This window comes from Aphis gossypii, chromosome 2 (assembly GCF_020184175.1).
Source record: "Aphis gossypii isolate Hap1 chromosome 2, ASM2018417v2, whole genome shotgun sequence".
Lineage (NCBI taxonomy): Eukaryota > Metazoa > Arthropoda > Insecta > Hemiptera > Aphididae > Aphis > Aphis gossypii.
In genome coordinates, this window is record NC_065531.1 from 71496308 (window position 1) to 71506821 (window position 10514).

The 10514-nt window shown below is 22.6% G+C and overlaps 1 protein-coding gene across 3 annotated transcripts; it reads right to left on the reverse strand.

The window, feature by feature from the left end:
• Positions 1 to 380: 380 nt before the first annotated feature.
• Positions 381 to 10196, reverse strand: LOC114129366 (serine/threonine-protein phosphatase 6 regulatory subunit 3). 3 transcript variants are annotated; one of them, XM_050199202.1, is made up of 17 exons: positions 9949 to 10196; positions 9787 to 9870; positions 9621 to 9700; positions 8286 to 8562; positions 7807 to 7977; positions 7571 to 7731; positions 7393 to 7509; positions 7205 to 7319; positions 6186 to 6338; positions 3959 to 4075; positions 3841 to 3890; positions 2742 to 2943; positions 2502 to 2680; positions 2208 to 2444; positions 2046 to 2143; positions 1559 to 1792; positions 381 to 1469 (listed from the first exon to the last, which is right to left on the reverse strand). In XM_050199202.1, the coding sequence occupies exons 2-17, from the start codon at positions 9838 to 9840 to the stop codon at positions 1252 to 1254; spliced, it is 2463 nt and encodes an 820-aa protein (XP_050055159.1). In that variant the 5' UTR covers positions 9841 to 9870; positions 9949 to 10196; the 3' UTR covers positions 381 to 1251. The 3 variants fall into 3 exon arrangements, with proteins under 3 accessions (XP_050055159.1, XP_050055161.1, XP_050055160.1); XM_050199204.1 differs by having other exon boundaries at positions 1571 to 1792; positions 9949 to 10195; XM_050199203.1 differs by having other exon boundaries at positions 9787 to 10196.
• Positions 10197 to 10514: the final 318 nt, after the last annotated feature.

Here is a 10514-nt window from a genome sequence, read left to right on the forward strand (position 1 = left end):
CATTTATGTAGGAATAGAAACTTTAGTAAAACCTGTATATGTTTAAAATATAAAAATACTAACAGTATTAACTATTTTGTATTTCAATAATCAAAAGCAAAAATAACTCTATACAATGAAATTAGTGACATAGAACTATAAAAAAAAACCACCATAATATACTATAGATTATACTTGCATTAAAAAATTGTATTGTATAATAAATTAAAAAAATATTAATATAACCGATTTAATTTTTGAAAATAGGTAAAATTAAATATTTTAATTATTTAATCAAATAATTTATTGCTTGATTTATTATTTGTTATTTTTTCAACAAAATAAATTTAGATTTGTATTAATAAACAATGGCCAGTAATTATTAAAGAAAAACAGTTAACTGAGTATAATAATATATAACTTATATTTGACAAACATGGATATCCATATCACAGAAAAAGTATTTTGTACGATCTTCTCATCAAACATATTATATCCTCCAGTAACCATTCAAATTTTACAAAAAATAATAATAATTAATAATAATAAAAAAAAAAATAATAATAATTTTACCATAATATAATGTTATATATTTGAATACATACATACATACATACATACTCAACACATTTGTATAATTCGAAACATGCACCATATTAACTGATAATATAACAAAGTCAACTATAAAAAAACATATATATTATATACGTAAAATACATAATAACTTGTTACAGTAACATAATAAATAAACTAAGATTTCGAAGAAGTGTATCATATATTTTATATAGGTGGGTTTTTATACAGGTTGATGATTTTTTCTTCTTCGAATCCATAAAGAATAATTAAATATATTTAATTTGTAATCATATTTTATAGAATTTAACAAAAATATTAAAAATTATACTTATGATCCCTGTAATTAAAACACTAAGCTAAACACACTGAAAATAAATAATTACATAGGTAACAAGAATTGTCTTTCAATAAAAAAAAAAATTTATAAATAAATGTATAATTATGTGTATGGGTACATTTTTTCAATAAAAATGTTTGTTTTATTTTTTAGTATGAATTGGATTTATAATAAAATATATTGATGTTGCATATATAAAAACGGACGGACACTTTAAAAACATACACGCAGATGACTATTGATCATAATTTATGTATAAATAAATAAGAAATAAAAGTTTATAAAAATTATAAGATTTAATTTTTGTTTTAAAAAATATCATACTGCCATTATGGAGTTTTTAAGGCTTTAAATAATCATTACCTATCTACAGAATTCAAATCATGAGAATTTTCAACTAACGGCATATCTGAAGTAGTTGATATAACTGGTATATTAGGCAAATTCTTTACACTTGATTTTGGTGAACTATCTGCCAATTTTGTATCATTGGATAATTGTTCAGGGAAAGACATATTTGATGCCAATAAATCATTATTTATTTTATCAGTCATCTCTTGATCTTCCAAATGTGAGTCTAAAATAATAACATAAATTCATAAGGTTAATTTAGGTTACATACATTCAATAGATGCATTTGTTATAGTTCACAATAATTATTCTTACATATCAAATTACCTGTTGATATTGTTGCATCATTAGGCAACACAGGTGGTGGTGTAATATCTTGTGTATTATGTTCGACAACATCAGGAAATAATTCATGATCGATCACTGGATCACCATTAGCCACTAAAGGCTCACCAAAACTTGAATCAAAATTAGCCCAACCAGTTTCTAATTTAGGTGTAGGTTCTGTAACATTTTCTCCCCATGGGCTTGAAGAAAAAGCACTAGAAACTAAACATCCAAAGATTAGTTTTTAAATCATAAATCTACAAACTAAATCACTAGTACCTCTAGTACCTTTTTATAACTAAGAAATAGATTTTACTTTAATTAGTAATTAGTGATATAATACTAGACAACATAAAGGTATAACATTAAATAATCAAGACTTTTAATATACTAATATACATCTATTCACCATTTAAACTCATCTTGACAAATAATTTCCATATTCTAAATACTAATTATTTTAAACAATACTTACTATTAATAGAATTGTTATCAACTTTCATCTCACTTGATGCTTTTGCAGTTAACTGAGACCTAAAGGTTTCCCAATCAGAGGTTTCTGGAGACCAATACCTTTAAAAAAATGAGTGTTTTACTTTTTTTGTTTTTTACGCTTTTCTTAGTATAGTAAACTTACAAATTACAATCCTTAGACACTAAATTTTCTGATTTATCATAAGTGTCATTAAAAATATTAACACCATAATCCCTTTTAGATGAACCAGAATCTTTCCAAAGTTGATTATTAAATAAGCTTAAAGCTTGATCATCATTTGTTTCTTTGCTTTCAGGTTCATCAATACTCATACTCATTTCTGATGATCTTACTGAACACATACGATTAAACATTTCAGCTTGCATTTCCATTGAATCCCTAAAAATAAAATAATAATTATTAAAAAATTAGAATAAATTTTAAAAATAAATTTACTTGTCGTCGTCGTCATCATCATCATCATCTTCATCAAAGTTTATTTCAACTCTAGATACCCCAAGAAGATTGTCATTAATATTAAATAATTCTGTTTCAGGTCGCCCATAAATAGCTTCATCCTCTTCCATTTCTTTTCTATCATCTAATGCTTTTTCTTCTCGAGGATGAATCCCTCCCTTAAAATACATACATTTATAAAATGGTATATTAGATAAAAAAAAATTGTTTATAACTTACCAAACAAGTAGAAATTCTTTCTTCGTTATCTTCTAATGTAGTAGATGTAAAGGAGTCCCATCGACTTACAATATCACTATCTAATGTGTTTACAATTATTCCACGAAAATGATCCGAGTAAAAAGCTTCAGTATTATGTAAACTTTTAGCAATTGTTACTAAGTGGCCAATATATCCTTTTCTTTTTTTCCCAGGTTGAATACTAAAGAACAAAAACTTTACATTTTACATTTTTTTTTTTTTTATTTTTTTTTTTTTTTTTTTTTAGTGAGATATGTGTTGGTTTTATATGTAACTATGAGAAAGAAATTTAGGGGTTACAGTTGTGAACATTAGAATAGACATGTTTGCAGATTAAAAATTAGTTTAAATTGATTTTTTTTAATCCTATACATTATACATATATAAGTAATATATTTAATTAGATTAAATACGTATACATATATTTTTTTTTTTGAACCAACAAATAATGGACATTAAAACTTAAAATGTTCAACAATAATTATAGTATTATATTTTAAGAAATAATAAAATAAAAATTGATGTTTTAATACATAATTAGTAATTAAATATAAAAACCTTAATATGTCAATTTTAGACTTGAATTTCTCTCTGTCCAGTGCAAAATTTTGGACAGGAGATTATTTAAAATTTTAGGACAATAACTTCATTGAAAATCCGTGCGTACGCAGGATTTTAATTCGGTTAGGATTTTACATGAGTAAATAATTTAAATAATAATAAACAATTTAAATAATTTGCTTAATGTTTTTGTATAATTAGTTGTAACAAATTATAATTAATAATTAATTAATAGTTTAATTTATATCTATAAAAATTATCAATAACAATTTGTCGACTTCATGTATTGAAATGGTAGTAAATAAAATTTTTTTTGTAAAATGAAAAAATTTCAGGGGGAGAGGGGAGTCAGAACCCTAGAATCCTACCTCTGCGTACGCCCACTGTTAATAATGCATTATAGTTATACATGTTTTTTATAAAAATATGTTCAAAAAGTGTTGCTTCGTAAAATTTAAAAAAATGAAAATTGCACTTAAAAATTAATTTGTAGACTAATATCTAAATTAACACATACCATTTCTCATTATCAAGAATAGATTCAATTAATTGACAATCTTTGATAACCTATATGTATATAAAAAAAAACATTAATAAAACATACATAATTATAATTTGTAAATTATTTATCTTACGTGAGCTATAAATGTACTGTTTTCAGCAAGTGAATGATTACAACACATAACTTCATGGAAGCATTGAACTACTTGAGTATGCAAAAAATTATTTAATTCATAACAAAAGAAACAATCCTGAAATACCATAAATTATTTATTTAAAGAGATGCATCATAAATTTGAAACTTTAAACATTCATACAAATTAGACTGATGAATTTCCAAAATATTTTGTTGCAATAATATTATATTTAAGATATTTTAAGAGTGATTATTCTTATAATGTTGTATACTTGTATGCTTATTTTTTGTCAGGAAAGACTTAATACAGCATAAAAGTTATTCTAATTTTAATATTGAAAATGATTTCTGGTAGAAAATGTTGATCTAATTTGTATTTTAGATGGTAAAAAAAAACTACTAATAAAATAATCTGGAGAAAAACAACCAGGGAATCAATCTATTATTTGAGAGTAAATCGTTGAGTAGGTCACTGGCCTGCAATGAATGTATCACACTGGAATTCAATAATAAAGCATTAATCCAAGAAAAAATTCTGAGCGAAGGTGAGTAAATCAGCCTGCCTGTAACTATTAGGGTATTTTTTAAATTATTTATATTACTACCTATTAATATTTTGTTTCTTGAAGTAATAATTTCCGATTTCAACTATTATAATATTATATTATATGTAACCTTATTACAGGGCGAATAAGATTGTGATATAAACATCATAAATTTAGTTAAAAGTATTATGAAAGTATCATTACAAAGTCTTATAGAAAATGATAATTTAAATGATATTTTACTAAAGTTTTTTGAAAATAATTTGTTATTAAAGGTTTAAATGAACTGTCGTTACAAAAAGAAAAAATTTTAAAATTTAATAATTTATATAAAATACATAAAAAAAAAAAAGAGTAGTCAAGTGAGTACCACTACTATAATGGATGCATTAAATTTGAATTCAATGATAAATATCATTGTACACTAAAAATGATACTGAACCTGGAAATGATAACCAAAATTTAAGATCTTTTATAATTATTGAAAGCCAAATTTATGGAAAATCTTGTATTACAAATTCAACTTTTAGCTATCTATACAAACATTTTTATGAATTAAATCTACAAAATAATTTCTAAATATTCATGATATTGACGAATTTTTGTCAATATTTGAACTCCAAATGCTAAAAAAAAAAAAATTGTGAATATGTATTCTTATAATTTTTTAATCACTAAAAGAATAACATATGAGAAAGTTTGTATTAAATTTCAAGTATTTTGACTTGGCCAAAAAATGTTTATTGATATTTATAAAATTAATATTTCAAATGCCAATAAATAGTATTAAAATAAGCGAAATATTATGAAAATTAAATCATGTAAAGAAAATACCAATCTAAACAACTGGTAAAATTTTCAAGTATTTAAAACTTATACTTTTTGAATAATAACAAATATTTAAAATTGTTTGTGGATAAATCGTTATTGTTACGCAATTTCATAAAAATCTTAAATTTAAATGCTAATAAATAAATAAATACATTTTTTCTATAATGATGCTGCAAATTTTCTCTATAACTATTTAAAAGAAAACTAATGGAAAACTTAGTGTTGAATTTTTTTAACTTAAGGTATAAACACAAAAGATTTTATGATTTTTTAACTACAAAATTACTTGCAAATTTTATGTTTTTGACATATTTCATAAAATTTCACAAAGCAGTTTAAATTAAGTTTAATCTGCTTATACTATTTGAAATTAACCTTCCATACTAATTCTAAGGAACTAGTTCTATTGATATGAGCTTATAAGTTAACATAAATATATTTGTATGTTATAAGAAACATATTTTACAGTCGATAGACTGTTCTAAATCTCTAATTCAAATATTTAAAATATAAATAACTTAACTGAAACACTAACTTCAACCCATATTAGACAAACATGCATTAAACAAAATAAAATCAGTAAAATAAAATATCAACCATAAAAAGGAAAAGTTTTAAAGTTTAAAATACATTAAATAAATATTTGTTATTTAAATTATACATGACGTGTTTTTTGCTCATGATAATAAATTGAGTTTTTTGTTTTTATTTGTTTATACAAAGATCATGCTAACAGTAGAATTATGTAATTATAGTAGTGTAAATTAATAAAATATTAATAGCCAAATTGTTAAAGCAAATCAAAAATATATAAATATTTTATTAGTTTAATTAAAAATGAATACTTACAAGAAGAACTTTTATTGTATTAAGTTGAGCAAATCTTTCATTTATTTGTTGATTATGCATGCTTAGTAATGAACTTATCAATCTCACAATTTGCAAACGTACATTACCAAAAGGCTTTTCAATTACATTCCCCATACTTTCCAAACTTTCGATCTAAATTAAAATAATAATTCAACTTTAAGTATAAATCAATTATGAAACACAACTTTTAAAACAATGATCCAAAAGTCTAGTTAAATTTAAGAATGTTAAATGTAATTTTGAACTCTGATTAGAATTATAACAACTTAGAATCAGTTATTAAGTTATTAAGTTACATTTTTAAATTTTTTTAATTAATAATTTCAATGTAATTTTTTAGTATTGAGAATTTTTATAGCGTTACTTTCCTAAATAACAACCACCTATTTTAGTTTAAACACTATTAAAGTATTTGAAAAAAAAATTATTTATAATATTTTTTATAGTCGTAATTTTTAAGTTTTATCTTTTTTGGATGATAACATATATTTTTAATTTCATATAATAAAGTAAAATTTTGTTTAAATAAGTGGAGTGGAGAAATATAGGTACAGACTATGAATCCCCATACCTTAAAAAAATCTAAGTCTACTACTCAGTTTACCTAAATTTTAAAAATTACATATCTGAATTTTTATTTATCAAAATATAAAATTAAAATGGATGTTGTCATTCAAAAAAGTAAAAAAATATACTCAAGAACATTAATAGATTTTGAAATAGATGTTATTTGATAAAACAAATTCCCCGTGTATCAATAAAAAAATAAGTAGCATATTTTATTATTTTTTTAACTTAACTTTTTAATAATATTTTCTTTTTAAAACAAAATTGAAAAAAAAATAGATACATATTGTTTAAAAAAAAAAAAAAACAATATTTGTAGTCTAAAAATGAACTTAGTTAAGTTTATCCTAAACAAAACAATAATGGAGACGACTCTTGGACCATAGGTTGTTATATTTTAATGAAAATAATAATTTTTTGATTTTTTTTACCTTAGGAGGAATCAATAAAACATTGTGAATGTGTTCTAAAAATGGTAAAATTGTAATATACAAAATCTCAGCCAAAGCTTGTTTTTTACTATACACTTCATTAGAATCTTCACCTCTGATAAAATATAAATATATATATATATCAATACAACATTAATAAATATTAGTATTTAAGTCATTCGACTAACTTGAATTTGGTGGCCATTAATAGAGTTTGAAGTATCGAAATTCCACCCAATAAAGTGCTTTCAGTCTTCTCAGTTTGGCCAAACATCTTCACTAACACCGTATTTACAGTCTCTGGTCTAGTTCATTAAATATTGATTTTATTTAAAACCTTCTAAAAATAAAAATAAAAATTCTTACGATTCAATTGAAATAACAAGTGGATTTTGTTCAAGAGGATGTAATTCTGATGCAACTTCAATAGCACAAATTATTTCTGCTGCATTCAATTGTCTAACAGGAAGATTTTTGGAATCCAATGTATCCACTAACTTGAAAATCAATTGTTCTTTTTCAAATAACTGAAACAAGAATAAATATTATTCATAATACAATAAATAGAATTTAGCTAAATTAAAAATAACAGTTTTACTTACAGTGAATATGTTACTTCTTAAAGGAGGTCCTTCTAAAAGTGTTGATATTTTTATAATGAGATCCATTATAGCAGATGTATCGAGATGTTTTAGTAACAAATCTATAAAATTCCCTTTATCTGTAACTTTCTCAAGTGCTTTGAGACAATTAAACTGATATGTATACCAATCCTAAATTTTTAAAATAAAATTAATCATTAGACATTAAAAAGTTATATTTTGCAATACTAAAATAATTATGATTTTAAAATATAGCATAGTATGAAACACAATGAAAAAATTTATTTTGAAAATCCTTAGAATTTTAGTTTTAAGTTTGATATATATTATTTTTTAAGTGAACTGGACTATAAAACATTAAAATAGATTTTCCCGTAATAATATCTATTATGTGTAATCCTATATTTTTGATAAGTAAAGACATATTTTTGATATATAAATTTGAATAAGAATTCGGTTTAATTTATTAATGTACATACTTGACTTCCTGTTTTTAATATAAGGCTACATAATGTCCGGCTAAAATATGATGCCATTAATGAATTAAGTGGAGGTTCATTATCTTCTAGAAAACTAAAAAAACATTTCCAAATTTCTTCTTCATGTGAAAGAACATTATACATAGGTTGAATATCACTAGTTAATATTTCACAAGCTAAGTTTGGTAAAACAAAGCGATTTTCTGGATTTTCATTTTCTTGAGGTTCTTGTGTAACTAAACGAACCAGTTCCAATGCAATATCAGGTTTTGTTAAACTATAAAAAAATAAAAATAATATTCAATAGATAATATTTAATCAAGTTATATATCGACCAATATCAAGCAAAAACTGAAAAGTATAATATTATAACAGTTAGTATTGAAGGTATTTTCAATTTTATTTTAAAAAGATCAAATATTTACTATTTTTAAACAAAATAAGAAATACCAAAACAATTAATTTTAGCAGTATTTAAGTAATCATTACTAAAATAGGTATGGATAATAATAATAAAAAAAGTATTTTTAAATTAAGATTTTAAAATATCTTTTTAAAAATAAAACCCTAGAAAAAACACATTAAAAATTAACTTTATTTAATTTAATCAATTAAATGTTGTATTAAATATTTAAATAATAAAAAAAGTTGCCATTTTTAAAACAAGAGAATATAGGACGAGTTTCATACCGATGATTACAATGCATATTTTCTATCTAATAAATACATTATATAATATGGGTTATAAATTTGTAAGTAGAAAAAATTTTAATATTTTTGAACATGTAAGATTATACCAACCCTCTCAAATTAAGTCTTTCACTAACTATTTTTGTTATTTCATAAAAATTAAATATAGTAGATAACATGTAAATCAAATACCTAACTTGAAACCAGTATAACTAGTATCTTTTATTTATTATATATATTATAAAAAATGTGATGTCTTAACAATTAGAATTTAAATAAACCTAAAATTTGTCTAAAACAAACTAATTTAATATTGATTTTTTTATTGTAGTACTAGAAGTGATTAATGTTATCTAACCTAATCACAAATATTCATTTATTTACCTGTTTTCAATGCAGTTGTAAAATTTTAATTTCAATAAAAAATCCCCACATTATATTTAACTACATATTTTTTAATTAAATGATACTTAATATAAAATACATATTATCATATCTAAATAGCACATATAATAATTTAGTGTATCTTCCTAAACAAGAATTCAGTTGCTTGACAGCAACAAATCCAAAACGCAAAATTTCTAACTAAAGAAAATATTATCAAATTAAGGACATCTATATAAGTTAATTATGGATGGTACTTACAAGTCTATGAGTTTTTTGTTTTGACCCTTAAGCTCTTCCAAGAGATTTTGTTCTCGCATGAGATCGCTGAGGCACAAATTCTAGAAAATAAAATTGAATTAACAATTAATTTAAATAATAATAATAATAATCATACATTAAAACATGAATCATAAAATAAATTTACCTCTCTGTCGAAAATTGAGTCCCAATTTGATGCTGGATTATTTTTCCAATACATGGTGGATATCACAATTCAAATAAAAAATTACTAAAAAGTAATTAATAAAATCACAACACTTATTGATATTTTATACTAGAAATGTAGTTCATATTAAATATAATTTACTTGAAAACAAAATGTTAAATGAACTACTTCCAAAAATTTTGTTATTACATCTGGAAAATCCCTGAACGTCCGATATAAAACGAAGTTTAAATGTATGTAAGCACTACTGTACATAAATTGTATAACTTAATACCACATTTGATAAAGATTTTTTATGAAGCTAATTTATAAAAATGTAATGTATGAACTTTAATACCTTATATATTATTATTAAAAAAAAAAAAATTGTGAGAAAATTTAGAAACAAATACGTCGTATCAACTATCACGAAATGGCGGTCGTAAATTGTATTACAGTGTGCTCTTATCTAAAATAATTATACGTTTGTGAAAATATTTATGAACACCACTGTATTATTTGTACTTAATTCCGTACTATTTGTGTGCTATGTAATTTAATCACAGCATAAATAAATTTTTTTTTCCGTGGTAATGTGGTATTGGTATAAGATAGTTTTTGGACAGAGTCATGACAAAAAGTCATGCATAGAGTAATAATATATTAATGAATCTGTATAGGATTTATAGTTTTAGACAAAACTTAAAACAAGTTAGATTTATAAATCC

Bases quoted from the DNA above. Each gene is read 5' to 3' on its own strand.
- LOC114129366 (XM_050199202.1), bottom strand. From the start codon at position 9,840: ATGTATTGGAAAAATAATCCAGCATCAAATTGGGACTCAATTTTCGAC. The intron at 2,681-2,741 runs GTAAGTTATAAA...ATGTATTTTAAG, and splicing joins AAAGAATTTCTACTTGTTTG to GGAGGGATTCATCCTCGAGA. The intron at 2,445-2,501 runs GTAAATTTATTT...TTTTATTTTTAG, and splicing joins GATGATGACGACGACGACAA to GGATTCAATGGAAATGCAAG.